Raw genomic sequence first — 20,761 nt, 5'->3', positions numbered from 1 at the left:
GTCTGTCACATGGAGAAGAGGAGCCACTCTGCTCTCTGCTGTTTCCGTCCCGCCAGCAAGCTCTCAGCACTCTCTCAATGGCTGTACAGTTTGTCAGCTGCCTGTGCCCCTCACTAGACTGGTCTTACTCAGGACGACAACCTGCGTATGTTTTTCATTACACCCTGGTACTAAGAAGGCCTTCAACAAAAATTGTCCCCTTTAAAAAAGCTCTCCTTTATAAACTCAAACACATTCTGATTCCACCCTCAAATTTAATGATAAAAATCACAAAGCCGGGGCGAGTTAAGACACACCCACACCTCCCATGGCTGCACCTGGCTCAGAGTCCCATCTCAGGTTCCTGAACCCCGTTTCCTACCAGTGCAGACTGTGGGAGGCAGCAGGTGGTAATGGCTCAAGTGCTCGGGTCTCTGCCACCCATGAGGAAGAGCTGGATTCCATTCCTGGCTCCCGGCTTCTGCCTGATTTAGCATGGCCTTTGAGAGCCTTTGAGGAGTGAGCCAGTGGATGGAGTTCCCCCTCTCTGTCATCTGTGTCTCTTTCAAATAACAAAATTTAAAAAAAAATTAAAATAAGAGGCCAGTACTTGCTGGCATTGTGGCGCAGTAGGTTAAGCCATCACCTATAGTGCCAGCATCCAGTATGGGTGCTGGTTTGAGTCCAGGCAGCTCCACTTCTGATCCAGCTCCCTACTAATGCAACTGAGAAAGCAGAGGGAGATGGCCTGAGTGCTTGGGTCCCTGCATCCACATGGGAGACCTGGAAGAAGCTCCTGGCTCCTGACTTCAGCCTGGCCCAGCCCTGGCTGTTCAGGTCACTGGGGGAGTGAACCAGCGGATAGAAGCGCTCTCGCGCGCGCTCGCTCTCCCTCTCTCTCTGCAACTGACAAATAAATAAATAAATCTCACACACACACACACAGACACACACACACAGATGGATGAACATTCCATTTTTCCTAAAAAGGGATAACAGCAAAGAAAAAGATCAAGTAAAACACTGGCCCACGCCAGCTGCCCCCCACCTTCTACTCTTATCCTTGGAATGCAAGACGTCAGGATCCCTACACAAAGGTAAATGCACACATTCAGATGTGCACCGGATACAGCTGACATTTAACTTTCAGGTTTTCAACATGAACTGATGGACGGTTAAGACAGATGACCCAGAAAAGTGTTGAATCTCATCATCTGCTGTGGAAAACTCATGCACTAATAATAATAAATTGAAGGAAAATAATGGACCCTTATGGAAAACTAGTCAATAGGCTCCTACAAAGTTACTTATTTCTAAAAGAACACTATTGCCAGAAGCCTCTAGACTCTGCCGGTAACCATCGAGGCAAACTTGGACGTGCACTCCGGGCCCGAGGGCCCGTGCTCCCCTCTGTGGAACGGGCTGCCGCGGGCGTCAGGAGCACGAGATGAGGGAGTTAAGAGAACTCGGACGTCCCATTGTGGCTTCCTTATAAACTTGGCCTCTAAGCAACTGCCTTGCCCAAAGCGTATCACGCAGAGACTCCATGCGAGGCAGGAAAAGTTCCCATGCAAAGGAGCCGCAGCTCCTGCCTGTGCCGCGGATACGGTTCAAGGCGTGGCAGCCAGGACAGACACAAGGCGTGCGTGTAGCGGGGACAAAGACCTGGCCATGGATTTCTTTGCCTCTGCCTCCTACCCCCATTCATGCAAAAGCTGCCCACAGCACATCGACCAGGGCAAAAGCAGCCTTGCTCCAGACACCACCGGTGGCTGGCTACAGGGATCGCGGGTGGACGCGCGGGCGTGGACCAGACAAAGCTCCCCAGCCAGCCGGGCACAAGGAAGTGCTCTCTCGGAGAAAATGGTGTTCTCCATTTACCACCTCCGGAACTCGGGCTGCTTTTACTCATTCTGTGCCGTATAAAAGGCTTTTATTATATGTTTCCCTCCTTTGTAACAGAGTCCCCCCTGCTCGGGGGAGAAACCTGCAGCAATAAGCAAGCTCGTCTTTGAACAGAAGATAAACAGAGTGCGGCCAACTTCAAGCCACTCGACTTTGTTTTAGCCAACCGCATGGCGTTCCACGTCGCTTTCAGTTCTTCTCCGCCCGTCTCAGTTAATAGTTATTTTTAAAGGATCAGGACAGAAGCCGGTCGATAATGCTCACAGCTGTCACAAAAGTGTGAGGCCATTCTCTGCAGAGGACACGCAAACAGTTAATGCGCCGGGGTCATTTCTTTTACCAAATGCGTTTTACGTACAATTCCACTTGCATACCAGATGGTTCCCTTAAAACCCCACTGCAGAAAGTGGCTCTTGGTTAAACAGCCATGGCCACCAGCACCAGGAGATGCTGGTGGAGCAGCACCTCGGGGTGGGGGTGGGGGTGGGGGTCGAGGGTAGGTCTACACACAAGGAAACAAGACGTGGACTGCACCTCCTCTCGCATTGCTGCTTCTCTTCCACAGCCTCTTCCTCTACCACAGGAAGACGCCGCTTGCTCTCCCGGCCCCGTCTTCCAGGTGAGTCCAGGGTCCGCCGCCTGCTGGCTCTGCCCCTCCTGGGCCAACAGCAGACGTGCAGGAGACTTCAGTCCGCCGACTCCGCCTCCGGCTGTGTCTCAGGGAAAGTGGCTCAAGCTATCCGAGTACCACCCGTTAGATCTGCTTTTAAATTATGGGGCCCCAAGGATGCAGGATCTAAGTCCCCTCTCTGTTTAGATTCTCAGGACATCTGGGAATTTAGGTGGTCATGATGTGGGAATTAAAAATCTTGCCAAACTATTTTCTGGGACTGTCTTACCAGATTACAGATGCATGCATCAGCCACCTTCTACCACGGATATTCTCACCACTCCACCTACTACTTCCCACATCATCTGATACAGAAAAGAAAGGAAACCTTTTATCAAAAGAAGTATTTGTTTATTTATTTATTTGAAAGGCAGAGTTACAGAGGGAGAAAGGAAGAAAGAGAGTGAGAGAGAAAGAGTTTCCATTTGCTGGCTTACTCCCCAAATGGCCACAACTGGGGCTGGGTCAAGCTGAAGCCAGGAGCTTTTTCCAGGTCTCCCAGATGGGTGCAGGGGCCCTGGGACTTGGGCCATCTTCTGCTGCTTTCCCAAGCGCATTACCAGGGAGCTGGATTGGAAGTGGAGTAGCCAAGACTTGAACTGGTGCCCACATGGTTGTTGTCATTGCAGGCAGCAGCTTAGCCTGCCACACCACAGCACCAGCCCTGAAACTTAAGATTTCAAATACTGAAGATTTATTTACAAAGGAACCTTAAAGCCAGGTGGGGGCAGGCCTAGCGCTAAGACACCACTTCCCATGTCTGAGTCTGATTCCAGCTCCTGCCCCTGACTCTAGTCTCCTGCTAATGGAGACCCTAAGAGGCAGCAAGTAATGGCTCAATTAATTGGGCTCCTGCCCACCACCAAGGGAAACTGGATTGAGCTCCCAACTCCCAGCTTCGGCCTGGCACAGCCCTGGCCACTGCAGGCAAACCAGAGGAATCAACAGCAGATAGGCGCTCCGTCTGTCTCTTATCTTTCTCTGCCTCTCAAATTAAACACATACATTTTTTAAAAAATCAGCTAGAAAATGATCCGAGGCTATTAAGAGGAGAAAGAGTTAAATATGATTCTAAAGAGCCCAATAAATAATGCCAAACATCTAACAGATATTTAGCTGTCAATTTTCATTACAGCTCTTACTCTGAAATGTTAGAGACAAGGTTTTCTAATGGTCAGTGCTGCTAACTGTGTTCTTTAATAACCATTGAGGACTTGCTTCCTTGGGTTTCCACCGGGGACATCATGTTTCGAAATATCCGGTCTATCAAAGTCATTTTAAATGAAGTCTCACTTGTATCTAAGACCAAAAAAGCATCATTCTGCTTCTTCTCTCCTATTGTGCATTTCCTATTCTTTCTCTTGTCTGACCTTGGCTTGCTCTTCCATTTGTCTCCTCCCTAAATTCACAGGTAAAAAAAAATATATATATATACACACTCGTACACATGGGCGAAGAGTCACAAATCTTGAATGGACATTTTCAGAGGTTAATGATGGTAAAGGATACAACTTGCAAAGGTAAGCAGAAGTCTATTATTCACCAGTGAAAGAACAAAATTGCCAGAGCCCCTGAAAATGTACCAGGCCTCCCCGTCTCCCGGCTGGGAGTTTCTCGACCTCTGGCACATGGTTCGTGGAGGGAGAGCGGGCTCACCCGCAGAAGTGTGTGCAGAAGCTGTGTGGAGGCATGTGGGCTAAACACCAGAGACCAAGTCCATGGGGTCCTTTCCAGAGGCCCAAAGGTAAGTGCCTCCGGCCTTCTAAACCCACCACCAGAATCCCAGACCTGCCTGCTGGGGAAAAGTACAATTCCCGGGACTTGAGTGGCTTGGCCTGGTGCCTCGCCGCACATTTGGCCATGGAGCAATCCCCGGGCTGCGCCCACTGTGGCGGGCCTGCTATTCTTTACCATCTGGAGCTGGACTTGGTATTTGCTTGAACCACACACACGCAAGAATAAAGAAAAAAAGAGAGAGAAAAAACCCAACCCTCATTCACATTGAGCTGAAATTGGTGGCTGAACAATTGACTATGCAGCCTGAGGCTTTCACACATGGAAGAAAGGGGAGAGGGGGAAGCACAAACCTTCTCCTTTGTTTTCTGGTTCTCGGCCCTGAGGTCTTCATATTCGCCTATTGCTGAAAGAGAAGGGAAAGCATGTTACAGCAGGACAACACGTTACAGCCACGGCCAGGGAGGGGCAGGGCGGGGAAGAGCCCACCCGGGAGAAATGGAGATCACGGCAGATGTGAGCCCACCAGGCTGAAGTGCGGTTCCCCCGAGACCATCAGGAAGACCTGGGGACCAGTCCGCTCGCCTGCACGATGCTCCTGTGAAAGGCTGCAGGTGTGTGACCCCCGACGTCCGGCCCGCCACTGTTAGTCTCTGCTGCCACGCCCAGAGGTGCATTCAGAGAATCAGCCTCTAGCTAACCCAGGGGATGGCACATGCAGCGCCGCGTGGCACACCTGCTTCCTCCACAGAGCCAAGGGCTGTGCTGGGACTTGGGCTTGCAACTATCTGGGGCCAAGACTGTCGGTCATGGAGCCAGGTCCAGACACCAGCCAGGCTCACGTCACTAAAGTGCAAACAGTTCCCAAAAGTCTACATGTTCTTACAACTACCTGAGGGGAGAAAATCTTTACCACCTAAAAGCCTCTGCTGCCAGAACATTTAAGCCCCCTCAACCCCCACTCCATCTTCCAGCAGAGCAGCACCGGCCGGCATCCTCCTGGCCGACAGTGGGAAACTCAGGGCACGCGAAGGCCGAGGCAGGGGAACAGCCACCGTCGGTGACGGTGCGACAAGCAGCTCCTTGACTGGCGCTGGCCACCAAAGAAAACCAAAACCTCAGTTTTTCTAGTTTCTATGAATCCTAAGTATGAAGACAGAAATAAAAACTCTGAAACCAGTAGTCTCAAGAACACCCAGGCTAATCTGACCAGTCATTCTAGAAATGCACTACTCTGACGCTCCCCAAAACAGACGACCACGGTAAAGGACATGCCACGTCCCCTCCAGCAGTGGGTCAGGGGGTTCAGAATGGCTCCTGTGAGGGTCAGACTGGACTTAAAAGCTGATTCAAATTAACAAGAGCTTTATAGGATAACCCACCGATGTCTAGAAGTTTCATTAGGACCCAGTGAGCACTTAAGTAAGAATTAATAGAGAATTTTATGGAAGCCATACCCCAAAAGAGTCCTTGAACGTTAAACAGACTGTAAAACGGCTGAATGTATGCATGCAAAGATACAGCCCTTTTGAAAAATCACTGTATTTCCAACAGAAAAACTGTGACCACAGAATGAAGCCCTCTGCACCCCAGCTCCTCATCACTCCCCGCCCCCCGCACACCCCAGCCACTTAGAATAAACTAAACTCTCCTTGGACCTGAAAAAAAAATCAAGGAGATGTGCCCCCCTTGAACACAAAAGAAGTAGGAGGTGAGTGAGAGAGTCTAAAAGTGTGCACTGACACCACTGGGTAGTCTGTGGTCATGGTCCCAAAACTTATTATTAGCTCTAATACTGTTTCAAAAAATAAACACAGCAACATCTCAGTGAGAGACTGTGATTTAGGTTGACTTGACATTTAAATGTATCTGTGGACGAAGCTGAAAAATCAAAATGGATTTAACATACTCTATTACTGGTGACCTGCCTCACAGACACACAAAACAAACAGTAAAGGCTCATAAAACCATGATCTCACACTGACATTAAGAAATTTCTTTCTATTTAGAACATGGGATAATGGCTTTGAAGGCTTTGTAAAATACTGATACTATTCCCCCATTACACCGCTAACGGAAGCCAGACCAAACACTGTACACTCCCAATCACGGGGTCTTTATGAAAAGCATGAATTAAGAACCCTTCACCTATCACATTTTAATGGAAAACACGGATAATATGCTTTATTGTGGCCGTGTACAACTTAAAAATAAATACAGCTAAGTGCAAGGAAAGGGGAAGGGAGGCGAGAATGCAACCACTTGGCAGCAGGAAGCGGAGTGGGGGATGGAGCGCGAAAGGAAAAGAAGACGTCTACTTTATTCCCTCGAAGTTCAAGCTCACTGCCCTACACACATTCAGACACACAGGCAGACACACAGACCTACCCCCGGTTACACACAGGTAACCCCATCCCTGGCAATTCTGACAAATCGAAGTGCGCCACGTATCATTCAGCCATTTCTCTTAGGCAGTGGGGAAGGGTCACAGAGAAAGTCCTGTTGTTGTTCCAGAGCCAGCTCAACAGTGAACACTTTTTTTAAAAGATGAATTTCTTATTTTGAAGAGTTATAGAGGGACAGGGAGAGAGACAGAGAGATTTTCCATCTGCTGGTTCACTCCCCAGCAACCTCTGCTGGCCAGGCCAAAGCCAAAGCCAAAGCCAGGAGCTTCAGCTGGGTCTCCCACGTAGGTGGCTGGGCCTCAAATGCTTGGGCCGTCTTCAGCTGCTTTTCCCGGGCCACTAGCAGGAGCTGGATCCAAAGTGGAGGAGCCAGGACTTGAACCGGTGCCCGTATGGGATGCTTGCATCCACTTTACCAGCTATGCCACAGGGCTAACTCCACAGCGAGCATTTTAAAAAGTGAGTTTGTGGGGCCGGTACTGTGGCATAGTAGATAAAGCCGCTACCTGCAGTGCTGGCATCTCATATGGACACTGGTTCGAGTCCCGGCTGCTCCACCTCCGATCCAGCTCTCTGCTGTGGCCTGCGATAGCAGTAGAAGGTGGCCCAAGTCCTTGGGCACCTGCTTGGGAGACCCGGAGGAGGCTCCTGGCTGCTGGCTTCAGATTGGCGCAGCTCCAGCCATTGCAGCCAAGTGGAGAGTGAACCAGCGGATGGAAGACCTCTCTCTCTCTCTCTCTCTCTCTCTCTCTCTCTGTGTAACTCTGACTTTCAAGTAAAATAAATAAATCTTAAAAAAAATTAAAAAAAAAAAACCCTGAGTTTGCACAGCCCAAGTGATGCAGTGGCAGAGATCCTCCAGATCTGAACTACCCAGTGCAGGAGGAGATGACTGGGACCTATTCCTGCCACAAGGGACACCCACAGCCTGGGCGGGCTGACCAGCACCGCATATGCCACCACACTCTAAGTCACACAGGACAGAGAGAACACGCAGCCTAACCCCAGCCTGCGCGCTTACTGGCTAGGAGACCTTGGGCCATCAGTTATCTGAGCCTCGGCTTCCCCCTCTGGGAAACAGGACACTACTGCACAGCTCTCATGGTGCTGTGATGCAGTGAGGGGCTGGTGCAATCCGATGCCCACAGCCCCAGTCAGGGGACCCAGGCTCCATGTCCAGCTCTTTCTGATAACCAGCTCGGGGCCCCACTCCAGCTTCCTGCTAATGCGCGCCCTGGGAGGCAGCAAGTGATGGCCCAGGTAGTTGGGTCCCTGCCACCCACGTGGATGGCGTTCCTGGCTCCCAGCGTCAGCCTGGCCCAGTCCCAGTCATCACAGGCATCACAGGCATCTGGGAAGCGAACTAGCAGGTGGGAGCGCCCTCCTACCACCTCAACGAAATAACAGATTTTAGAAAGAATAATGAGTTATTACATATTAAGGCATATACTGCTTCATACATGTTAGCCACGTGGGCATTGTGGTGCGGCCGGTTAAGCTGCTGCCTGCGATGTGTATTCCATATCAGAGTGCCGGTCCAAGTCCCAGCAGCTGTGCTCCTAATTCAACTCCCTGCTAGTGCACCTGGGAAAGCAGAAGATGGCCCGATGTGGGAGACCCGGATGGAGCTCCTGGCTCCTGGCTTCAGCCTGGCCTAGACCACCGAGGAGTGAACCAGCAGATGGAAGATCTCTCTCTCCCCCTCCCCCTCACTCCCTCTCTCCTTCCGTCGCTGTCTTTCAAATAAAGAAAACGCAGACATCTTTTTAAAAACATACAGGTTAGCCATGGTGATCATCAGAGAGACAGCAAAGGACAAGGAATCCTGTGTCCATGACGACAGAGACTGGGCTGTTCCCTAATGCCCTCAGTCTCGCCTTTGTCCCACACGGCCTGACAGATGGCAGCAACCTGGAAAAAGATCATCTCGGAAGCCTGGGGTACTGCTTCCTCCCCGAGATAAAGGGAGCGAGGAGGGACAGGGAGTGTGCAGTGTGGCAGAGCTGGACTTCCGGTCCTGGTTGCACGTGGGAGCCCTAAAACCACACAGACCTCAGGCCCCTCCACCCTGGCCTCCTCACCCTGGGTGCTGGGTTCACTCTTCTGGGGTGCAGCTCAGCACTCCTGGTTTTTGAGAAGCGACTGTCCAGGTAATTCTAACATGCAGCCAAGGTGGGGACCCACTACTTAAGAGCACAGAATGGAAGAAAAAGGAAGATGGAGGGGGGAGGGAACGAGGGGAGGAGCAGGCAGAGCACTTGTTTCCAGTCACGCCAGCTTTCTATCTTCTGACCCCTTAATGCCAAGGCAAGGAGTTTTCTTTCCAAGCTGCAAATGACGACACAGCCAACCCCGAGGCAGCTCGGAGAGAAGACCGAGTTGCTTCAGAAACATGACAACTAAGTTGGAAGCTGCCAGCTGGGGACGCCGCGGGCGGGGGACCTGGAGGGTTTTAGCACCGAAGGCCAGCATTCCTGCCCACCTGTCTGTCCCGGGCAGGTCCCCAGCCCGCCTTCAGCACCAGCTCCAGACCAGCACCTGCAACCAGCACTTACCAGAGCTGCACCACCCAGGCCACAGGCGGCTACATTTTAATTGATGAAAATAAACGTAAAATTCAGTTCTGTTGCACGAGCCACGTTTCAAATGGCCAACAGCTACCACGTTGGACCACGGGTAGAGAAGCTTTCCAACGCAGTGGAGAGACTACTGGCCAGTACAATTCAGGGCACCGCGGCCCCTTCAGCTGACCACGTCGGAAGGTAAGCTCACAGCATCCCCCCACCCAGCTTCCTACTTCCTGCAGGCCAGGTCTCCCTTCACAGGGGTCATCACCTCCCCAGCCCTCACACCAGACACACGGGATCGACCTTGAGTGCCCACTTTCCTCTCCCTTCAGAGGAGGTCACTCCGCACGGATCTCTGCAAAATGCTCTCCAGCCTGCCGTGCCTCCACTCTAACTCAGACCCTCGATCCTGCCACAACCCTCAGCTCCAGCTCCCCTCTACCCCAAGCTCATTCTTTACACAGTGGTTAATTAGCATTACGGCAAAGAAAGCTAGTCGTTTTATTTTCTTTTTTTTTTTTTTAAAGATTTTATTTATTTATTTGAGAGGCAGAGTTACAGTGAGAGGGAGAGACAGTGAGAAACATCTTCCTTCAGTTGGTTCACTCCCCAAATGGCCGCAACGGCCGAAGATGCACCAATCCGAAGCCAGGAGCCAGGAGCTTCTTCCGGGTCTTCCGAGGTGGGTGCAGAGGCCCAAGGACCTGGGCCATTTTCCACTGCTTTCCCAGGCCATAGCAGAGAGCTGGATTGGAAGACGAGCAGCCGGGTCTCGAACGGGCACCCATATGGGATGCCGGCGCCCAGGTGGAGGATTAACCTACTGCGCCACAGCACCGGGCCCTTATTTTCTTCTTTCCAAACCTTCAGAGACCTTAGTGTCACCTCCGGGAGTTCCACTGTCCGCCCGCCACCCTGTCTCAGGGCTGCAAGGGGTTCCACTGCCCAAAGGCCCAGAGATGCCTGAACCCACCACCACCTTTCCTACCCACATGCCTTTGCAAATGTCTTCCCCTCTGCCTGCAAGGTCTCTCCCTGTCCCCACTCCCACCCCATCTTCCCTGCTTTCTGCTTCACAATGCAATTCAATTCAACTGTCATTTCATCTAAAATTCCTTCCCCATCTGCCTCAGGCAAAACCAGAGCTTGTATTTCAATAATCACCACAGTACGCTTTCACACACACAGGTTGAGCATTTTTTTAAGACTTATTTATTTATTTGAAAGAGTTACACAGAGCAAGAAGGAGAGCCAGAAGGGGACAGAGAGAAAGAGAGGTCTTCCATCCGCTGGTTCACTCCCCAAATGGCCACAATGGCCAGAGCTGGGCTGATCCAAAGCCAGGAGCCAAGAGCTTCTTCTGGGTATCCCACACAGGTGTAGGGGCCCAAGGACTTGGGGCATCTTCCACTGCTTTCCCAGGCCGTAGCAGAGAGCTGGATCAGAAATGGAGCAGCCGAGACTCGAACTGGCGCCCATATGGGATGCCGGCACTACAGGCGGTGGCTTTACCTGCTATGCCACAGTGCCGGCCCCAGCTTGAGCATTGTTAATCTGAACATCCTCTGAAATATGAAGCTTACTTATTTATTTATTTGCACAATCAGATAGACAGGGCTCCCAACTATGGGTTCACTCCCCAGTGCCCACAACAGCTGGGACTGGGACTGGGACTGGGCCAAGCTAAAGTGAGGACGGGAACTCGATCCAGATCTCCCATGTGGGCTGCAGGGACCCAACTACCTGAGCCACTACCACTGCCCCCGGGGTGGGCGTTACCAGCGAGCTGGAACTGGAGCCCAGACGCTCTGACATGCCACGTGGGCACCTCGACCAGCATCTTAACTCCCAGGCCAAACACCAGCCCTGAGATCTGGACTTTCTGTGTGGCTCTGTCTGTACTTTGCAAGTCCATGCAATGTTTGCTTACCTGGAAACACCCCAAATCTGAAGCACTTTAGGTCCCCAGCATCCCAGACAAGGGGTGCCCAACCAGGATCTCTATTAGAATATCTACATACAGGAAATCTTCAAAAAGTTCATGGAATGTGTGTACTCTAAAAAACTCTGCACGGATTTCAACAAATGTTTTGTACCAAAATAAACCTCCCACTCAGTTCACTAAGATGCACCCTATACTCAACTGAGCAGAACACCAATCACAGTCCATGCCTATGCTGCATGAACCGATGGCTCACGTAAAATCTACGATGCAAAGCAAGGCAAATGTTAAGGATAAAGCCCCCACCTGCAGTGCCAGCATCCCATATGGGTGCCAGTTCGTGTCCTGGCCGCTCCACTTCCAATCCAGCTCTCTGCTGTGGCCTGGGAAAGCAGTGAAGGATGGCCCAAGTATTTGGGCCCCTGCACCCGTGTGGGAGACCCAGAAGAAAGAAGCTCCTGGCTCTTTGCTTCAGATCGGCTCAGCTCCAACTGTTGCAGCCAATTGGGGAGTGAACCAGTGGATGGAAGACCTCTCTCTCCTCCCTCCCTCACTGTGTAACTCTTTCAAATAACTAATTAAGTCTCTTTTTTAAAAAATTTGTTTAGTTATTTCAAAGTCAGAGTTACACAGAGAGAGAAGGAGAGGCAGAGGGAGAGAGAGACAGAGACAGAGAGAGAGAGAGAGAGAGAGAATCTTCCATTCGCTGGTTCACTCCCCAGTTGGCCACAATGGCCAGAGCTGCGCCCATCCAAAGCCAGGAACCAGGAGGAGCTTCTTCCGGGTCTCCCACATGGGCGCCATCTTGTACTGCTTTCCCAGGCCATAACAGAGATCTGGTTCGGAAGTAGAGCAGCCATGACTCGAACTGGCGCCCATATGAGATGCCAGCACTGCATCTGGCAGCTTTACCCACTACGCCACAGTGCTGGCCCAAATAAATAAATCTTTAAAAAAATAAAAATGAAGGCACAAGGGGCTGGTGCTGTGGTGCAGCTGGTTAAAGCCCTGGTCTACAATGCCAGCATCCCATATGGGCACCAGTTCAAGTCCTGGCTACTCTACTTCCAATCCAGCTCTCTGCTATGGCCTGGGAAAGCAACAGAAGGTGATCCAAGTCCTTGGGCCCTTGCACCCATGTGGGAGACCAGAAGAAAGATCCTGACTTTGGATCACTGCAGCCATTTGGAGAGTGAACCAGCGGATGGAAGACAACCCCCCCCCCTTCTCTGTTTCGACCTCTCTCTGTAACTCTTTCAAATAAATTAAATCTTAAAAAAAAAAAAAAAAGAAGAAGGCACAAATGTATAGACAAGTCACATTCTACCCGCCCCTCACCTGTGAGCAAAAGCATCGTAGAAGGCAGGAGACAAGGGTGACAGACGTTACAGCAAACCCGAGGTTCACCCACGACGTGGAAACACACTGCCGAGGGTTAATGAATTAATGACACTCGCTAAGTACTCTCAACAAACACACAAATGATTTCAAAGATGGGAACTACTTTAAAACAAGCACGCAGGTCTCGTTTCTGGTCCAACATCGGAGAGGCTTCTGCATCAACAACACTCAGTCCCTGCGATCACAGAAATGAAACCAACTGACGATCGACAGGTCTCCTTAGCTGCCTCCGAGAGCCGAGGTGACAGGCAAGCCACCAGCCCCCAACCCCACGCGACACATGGGTAGAGAGAGGGGGCCACTCCACGTTACAAGGAAGCAGCCAGGAATACCTCAACTGGTGTCCCCGCTGAAACTTGAACACACCAGGGACCCCGTCTTAGAGGAGGCTGGACGTCCAAGAACCCTGGGAGATGAGAGAAAACCCCCCGCACGCCTAGAGGCAGAAGCAGCGCTGGGAAACAGGCCGTGAGCATGCTGGCGCTGGACGGCTCTCCTCCAGGGATACCACTGGACGGAGCCTCGGGTGAGACAGGACGTAAAGACGGAGGGGGCTGGAGGTGGACACCTGGGAGACTGGGCTGCGTCCCAGGCTCCCGGCTTCAGCCAGGCTGCTGCGGAGGTTTAGGGAGTGAACCGCAGGATGGGAGTGGGTGCTCGTACTCTTTCTCAAATAAGCAGGTGATCCACACTAATAATAGGGCCATAGAACACTTCCCTTCCTTCTATACCGCCTCAAAAACCTTCACAGCAGCTTTATGCTACCTGTCCAAACCTGGGGGCAACAGAGACCTCCGGCACGTGACCGCATCAGCCAGCTGTGCCGCACCCACACGTGGAATGCCACGCAGCGAGGAGAAGAAACGAGCCAGCAAGTCACAAAAACGCACGGAGGAAGCTTAGATGCATGTTGCTAAGGGAAGGACGCCAATCCATACAGACCCATTACCGTGAGTCCAACTCCATAACACTCTGAAAAAGGCAAAACTGGGGAATAACAAACAGGTCAGTGGCTGCCAGGAGGGGGGATAGGTGCAGGACAGAGGAAGAGTCGCCACAGTGAGACTGTTCCGTGTGATGCTGTAATGGTGGACACATTTGTCCCAACCCACAGTGAGCCCTGTGGTAAACCAAACTATGGACTTCAGTTACTAATGATATGTTAATACTGCCTTGTCAGGGAGCTGGCGCTGTGGCATAGCGGGTAAAGCTGCCACCTGCAGCACCAGCATCCCATATGCATGCTGGATCGAGTCCCAGCTGCTGCACTTCCAATCCAGCTCTCTGCTAATGCCCTGGGAAAGCAGTAGAGGATGGCCCAAGTGCTTGGGACCCTGCATTCACGTGGGATACCCCGACGAAGCTCCTGGCTCCTGGTCTCAGACCTGCCCAGCTCCAGACACTGCAGCCATTTGGGGAATGAACCAGTGGATAGAATATCTCTGTCTCTCCCTCTCTCTCTACAACTCTGCCTTCCAAATAAATAAATCTTTAATTTAAAAAATTGGCCTATCAGTTACAACAAATACACTAATTAACAACAGCAGGAATGGAAATATAGGGGAATGTGAAGAGAGATACGAAAATTCTCTGTACTTTTAGCTCAATTTTTCTGTAATCCAGGGGTGGGGGACCTTCCTTCTGCCAAGAGCCATTTGGGTATTTATAACATCATTTGCAGACTATACAAAATGACCAACTGGAAAATTAGCCTGCTCTCGATTTATCGAACTTCAAGGCCTGCCTGCGGTTGCCTTGGCAACGCCTGACCACATGCTCTCAGGGGCCTGATACAGCCCATGGGTGACACATTCCCCACCCACTTCTCAAAAACAGTTCTTACTGATGAAATCAAATTAACCAGGGACAGGCCTGTGGCCCAGCTGAGACATCGTGTCCCACACTGGGGTGGCTAGGTGCCCACTGCCACCTCCTGTCTCCAGCTTCCTGCTCGTGCAGACCCTAGGAGGCAGCAGGTGACGGCTCAAGTAGTTCAGGCCCCGCCACCCATGCGGGAAACCTGGATAGAGATACCAGCTCCCAGCTCGCAGCTTCAGCCTCAGCCCAGAGTCTGACGATGCCTCAAGCATTTGGGGAGTGAGCTAGTGGACGAAGCCTTCTCTTTCTCCCTCAAATGCGTGAGTTGAGCACACAATCAGAATCATACCCATACTGCCACCACTGAGAATCGGGGATGAAATCGAGCAACAGAAGGATCTAAATATCTTCATGGCACCATCCAAAAATTTCAGAGCTCATGCTTTCATGTTTAGAATGCTCAGCCAGCATGGCAGGCAGAGGGGAACAAGAGCTGTATTCCTGGCAGGCGCCGAGGCTCACTAGGCTAATCCTCCGCCTGCAGTGCTGGCACACCAGGTTTTAGTCCTGGTTGGGGCGCCGGATTCTGTTCCAGTTGCTCCTCTTCCAGGCCAGCTCTCTGCTGTGGCCCGGGAGGGCAGTGGAGGATGGCCCAAGTCCTTGGGCCCTGCAACCCCATGGGAGACCAGGAGAAGTACCTGGCTCCTGGCTTCGGATCAGCGCAGCATGCCAGCTGTAGCGGCCATTTGGGGGGTGAACCAACAGAAGGAAGACACTTCTCTCTTTCTCTCTCACTAACTTTGTCAAAAAAATAAAAAAAAAGAGCTATATTCCTTCTGTATTATAAAGAAAAGCCTAGCTGTGAACAGCTTCACAGAATAAAAATCTAAAGCACAACAAAGTCGAAAATACATGTTTCTGGATCCAAGTCGTCCACATTTAAAAATTTTTCCTAGACCCCAAAACAGACAATCATTTTTTGCCAATTAAATACATTTTAAAAAGACTTATTTATTTATTTGTTCTTAAAGATTTATTTATTGGTTGGCACCGCGGCTCACTAGGCTAATCCTCCGCCTGCGGCGCCGGCACACCGGGTTCTAGTCCCGGTCGGGGTGCCAGATTCTGTCCCTGTGGTTCCTCTTCCTGTCCAGCTCTCTGCTGTGGCCCGGTAGTGCAGTGGAGGATGGCCCAAGTGCTTGGGCCCTGCACCCCATGGGAGACCAGGAGAAGCACCTGGCTCCTGGCTTCGGATCAGCGTGGTGCGCCAGCTGCAGTGCGCCACCGCAGCAGCCATTAGAGGGTGAACCAACAGGAAAAAAAAAAAAGGAAGACCTTCCTCTCTGTCTCTCTTTCTCACTGTCCACTCTGTCAAAAAAAAAAAAAAAAAAAAAAAGATTTAATTATTTATTTATTTGAAAGTCAGAGTTACACAGAGAGACAGGAGAGGCAGAGAGAGAGAGAGAGAGTCTTCCATCCGCTGGTTCACTCCCCAGTTGGCCGCAACGGTAGGAACTGCGCTGATCCGAAGCCAGGAGCCAGGAGCTTCCTCTGTGTCTCCCTTGTGAGTGCAGGGGCCCAAGGAATTGGGCCATCTTCTACTGCTTTCCCAGGCCATAGCAGAGAGCTGGATCAGAAGTGGAGCAGCCGGGACCAGAACCGGTGCCCATATGGGATGCCAGCGCTTCAGGCCAGGGTGTTAACCTGCTGAGCCACAGCACTGGCCCCAAGACTTATTTATTTGAAAGAGTTGGGGGGGAGGGGCAGACAAGAGAGATCAATCTTCCATCTGCTGGTTCACTCCCCTAAGTGATCGCCAGGAATAACCCAGGCTGAAACCAGAAGCCAGGAGCTTCATACAAGTCTCCCACTTTGGTGGCAGGGGCCCAAGCACCTGTGCCATCTTCTGCTGCTTTCCCAGGCCATTAGCAGGGAACTGGATCAGACGTGGAGCAGCCGGACACGAAGCAGCGCCACATGGGATTCCAGCATTGTGGGCAACAGCTTTACCCTCTACACCACAACGCCCCCATAAACACATAAAAGAAGTGCTCCTACAGATATAGGTACAAGAACGTAAGCAGCATTATTTTTTAATAAACTTGTAGAACTTCACAGATACTACAAAGTTCTCAGGTATTCCTGAATTATTAACATCTTCCATTAATATGGTCTACCTGTTCCAATTAGTGGTCTGATAGTAAGACATGATTATGAATTAAAGTTCATATTTTATTTGTATTTCCTTAGTTTTCACAAAAATGCTCTTTTTTCTGGTCCAGGCTTGCGTGGGGGACGCCACACCCTTCCAGCTGTCCTACACCCTGAGACACTCCTCGTTTTTGGCGACCTCGGCAGTGTGGACGACGGCTGGCCGGCTGTCCTGTACACTGTCCCTCATCTGGAACTTGCCCGATGTTCTCCTCCAGGGTAGCCCGGGCTCACGCATTTCCAGGGGAAGCTGTCCGCAGTAACGCATCATTTTCATCACATCGTACATGGGACAGATTATACACAGGACTTCTCCCTGCTGCCGTCAATACCCCGACTGACTGGCTGGCCAGCACTGGTTTCCCCTCCGTCCACAGCCCCCACCTGAGGACTGGAAGTCATGTTACACCTCTTCATGTCTGGCTGAGGGGGGTGGGGCGGCGGGCGCTACATAAATCATCCTGGGTGGATCTGCATCGGAGCTGTCTCTTCTCCCCACTTATCTGCTCATTTCTTTTTTTTTTTTTTTTTTTTTTTTTTATTTTTGACAGGCAGAGTGGACAGTGAGAGAGAGAGACAGAGAGAAAGGTCTTCCTTTGCCGTTGGTTCACCCTCCAATGGCCGCCGCTGCAGCCGGCGCACCGCGCTGATCCGATGGCAGGAGCCAGGATCCAGGTGCTTTTCCTGGTCTCCCATGGGGTGCAGGGCCCAAGCACCTGGGCCATCCTCCACTGCACTCCCTGGCCATAGCAGAGAGCTGGCCTGGAAGAGGGGCAACCGGGACAGAATCCGGCGCCCTGACCGGGACTAGAACCCGGTGTGCCGGCGCCGCAAGGTGGAGGATTAGCCTATTGAGCCACGGCGCCGGCCTTGCTCATTTCTTTATATCAGTACTGACTTAGAAATATCTCTTCCACACTCTTTATATTTACGATATTTACACATAACTGTTAATACATGCACTAATATTTCTGGTCTAAGTTGAGCTCCTAATCTGAAACTTCTTCACCATCACCTCTCAGAAAGTTTCATATGCTGGAATGCTTTGGATTTCAGATTTGGATGAGGGATGCTCAACTGATAAAGTCTGCACAAATACTCCCAAAGCCACAAAACGCCAACACCTGGAACACTGCTGGCCCCAGGCGTTTTGGCTAAGGAATGCTCACCTGTGTGTGTGCCGTGCCCATGGCTCCACCTCTGGCCACTGCAAGTGCTCACAGAGGCTGCCATGCCCCCTCTGTGAGCTCACTGCTTGGAGTACTTCCTTCGTTGCTGGCACTTTAAGATACCCTGGGCTCATCCTAAGAGTTCTTGCCCCCTTCATCGATCAACCATTTTTTTTTCCTAGAAACTCTTCCCTTCCAGTGGCGAACAGTATTAGAAGCCAAGTCCTCGGCACGAGACGCGCTCACTGCTCCTGGTGCAGATGGGCGCCCTCAGTTGACAGAGCAAGAAAAGGTGGGTTTGTATGCCAACCCACATACACGCATGTCTGTACACCCATGACACGGAGCCTTCTGCGTCTACGTGAAGTTGGACTTGAAAAAAAAAAGTCCACACAGAGGACAATACGCTGTGGGAGATCCATCCAGAACACTATCCGATCAATTTGTAATGATTTTACTCCTTATGTTCGGGTATGAAACATTAAGTACGAGATACAAACACAAACTTTCTGGAAGAAAATGCAACTAAAGGCCACCTTTGAAAAACGGGAATGGATTAGGGCATGCCTTGTTAATAGGGTGATCCTGTCCTTAACAAGACAAGGGGAAAAACACCTTGGATGTGACAATGGTTTATAGCCCTCCCAAGGTAACAGGATATAAAATGTCTAAAAAGACTCATCAGGAGAGTGATAAGGAGATAAAGACTGAAAAACAGCAGGTTTGAGAGAATAGGTCATTGTCCTTTTCATGTTATATACTTTGTTTTCTATGAGCATGAGTTTATTTTGTAATAAAAAAAAAAAATCACCGACACACTGGAAGCGATAAGTGGCCGTGGGATCAGGACCGGAAGGTGTACTCCCTCCCACACCGTTGTCCATCCCACAGAGGCCATGCCAGCGGAGTCTCCTTAGCCACGGTTCACAGTCTCAAGAAGAATCCTAATTCTTTGTAACTACTAGAGTTTCAGAGGCAGCTGCCTCCAGGCCACGCTTTAAACAATACCGGTGCTGGGGTGGGCATCTGGCCTGGTGGTCAAGATGCCCACGCCCCACGTCAGTATCTATGTTCAACTCCCAGCTCTGTTCCTGAGTCCAGCTTCCTGCTAATGCACACCCTAGGAGGCAGCAGGGGATGGCTCGAGCAGTTAGCACCCTGCACACACATGGGAGACCCGGCTCCCAGCTTCAGCCAGCCCTGTTCCAGTTGCTGCAGGCATCTGAGGAGTGAACTAGCAGACATGCTCTCTCGTTCTCTCTCATTCTCTCCCTCTGCCTGCTTCTCAAAGCTAACAAACAAATAAAATTCAACATTCTAGTAAAAAGCCAAGTTCGTGTTTAAAACCAAGGCAACCACTTCATTCAAAACTGCCTTCTTCTAACCGACTTTGTATACATTTGAGACTGGCAATGGTGCAACTTTTCCAAACTGACACAGCCACTGTGATAGGCAACAGATTCAGCCCCTTTTGCCAAAATAATGCCCTAGCTGCTCTCTGCCCCTGGAAACACCTGTCATTACTAATTCGGTTCTAAGAGTCAGCTTGGTAAATCTTCCCTCTTCTTAAGCACCCTCTCAATCATCTTGGGGAAAGAAAATACTAACTTCAGTGATGAAAGAAGGTTAGCCTGCTTTAAAACCAATCATCTCATCACAGGAACTCCATTTCAAATACTAGGAGCCCGTGAAGAGCCCACAACCTTTGGGTCCCTGCCGCAGCTGCCGTCTGGACTTAGCACGTCTTCCACATTAAGTGACCATCACTATCTTCAACTCCATCTGCGAAGTTCCAACTGATACGGTACTATTGTGCCGATCAGGCTGATCAAGGGCATCCATTGTCAGGGTCGGCCCAGTCTGTGTGCTCCCTCCCGGCCACGGCACCCCATTCTGCCTTAGACAGCCACTCCAATCCACTGGTCTTTGGACAGCTGTCTACCAAGGTGACCTGACCAGGAGATCTGCGTCCATGACCCCAAGTATGTCAATCAGACACCCTTCCTGGAACCAACAGGCCTGCCACCATCCTCCCCAGCAGGGACGAGGTCCTGTTCATCTCTGTGTCTCTCATGCCTATCACAGTGCATGGCTATGAATATTCAATGCATGTGGGTTGAATGAATTACACAGAAAATGATGCACCTTAAACAAATGCTGGACTAAGTCTATCATTTTCCAACAGAATTCTGGAGGGGGAGCAAATTGTACGATGTTTTGTAAGGGAAATGTCCACTTGAGTAGATGGGAAATGCGTGTCGGAAATAAAGTGCATTAAAGATGTCAATCAGTCCAATAAGATAAAGCCCCCAAAAAGACAAAAGGAGAATTACCTCATTGCCTCCACATCTGCTTCAACATAAGCCATCACACACGGGCTAATGTTTTTAAAGGGACATAATACAACTTTCTAGAAAGACATAAAATAGCTAATTATACCACTCACTAGAAGGGAGCATACAACGTTTGGAAGTGATTCAGAAGTGGGTGTGATTCCTAAGACACAGAACTTAGGGAACGGTGAGGAGGAATTAGAGTTCGCTCGCAGTATGACAGCCTCCAACATCACACTGCACAACTTGTGTCCAGAGGCAACCCTACGTGCCACACCACCGCCACTCAAGGCTTCACATTAGAGAAGGCTGATGTCAGGTCCCCGCTGAAGAGTGGGCAGGACCCTGCCTCTGAAACACCCACCGGGGGCCGGGCTCAAATTACAGACTTAAAACTCAGAGAGGAAGGAACAAGGTGATGAAGCTCACGTGGCCAGTAAACCTGGAGGATGGCAGCGCTTGCCAGGAACCGGGACAATACAAGTCATTTTGGAAGATGTCATTTTTTGGACAAAGATTCAGAAACTCGTCAAGCTATGACAGAAATAAGGATGGCCAGCAGCCAGTGTTAACCAGTACACAGTGTTAACCAGTGCCGGCTGGGAAGTCCTCCCAGGGGCACTTCGG

General features: G+C 50.8%; 1 protein-coding gene across 10 annotated transcripts in view; it reads right to left on the bottom strand.

The window, feature by feature from the left end:
- The window catches only part of SHTN1 (shootin 1), a 162,149-nt gene that overhangs the window by 79,720 nt on the left and 61,668 nt on the right, over positions 1-20,761 (bottom strand). For all 10 annotated transcript variants that reach the window (XR_007911130.3, XR_011382204.2, XM_017348610.4 and 7 more), the window contains one exon: positions 4,642-4,694. Coding sequence is in view for 7 of the 10 variants with exons in the window: in XM_051824202.3 (XP_051680162.1) it covers positions 4,642-4,694 (53 nt within the window). In the remaining 3 variants the exon portion in view is untranslated. The remainder of the gene's footprint in view (positions 1-4,641; positions 4,695-20,761) is intronic.

Source organism: Oryctolagus cuniculus, chromosome 15 (genome assembly GCF_051225735.1).
Source record: "Oryctolagus cuniculus isolate XC-2025 breed Fujian yellow rabbit chromosome 15, ASM5122573v1, whole genome shotgun sequence".
NCBI classification, from domain to species: Eukaryota; Metazoa; Chordata; class Mammalia; order Lagomorpha; family Leporidae; genus Oryctolagus; species Oryctolagus cuniculus.
This window is presented reverse-complemented; position numbering and strand designations above follow the sequence as displayed.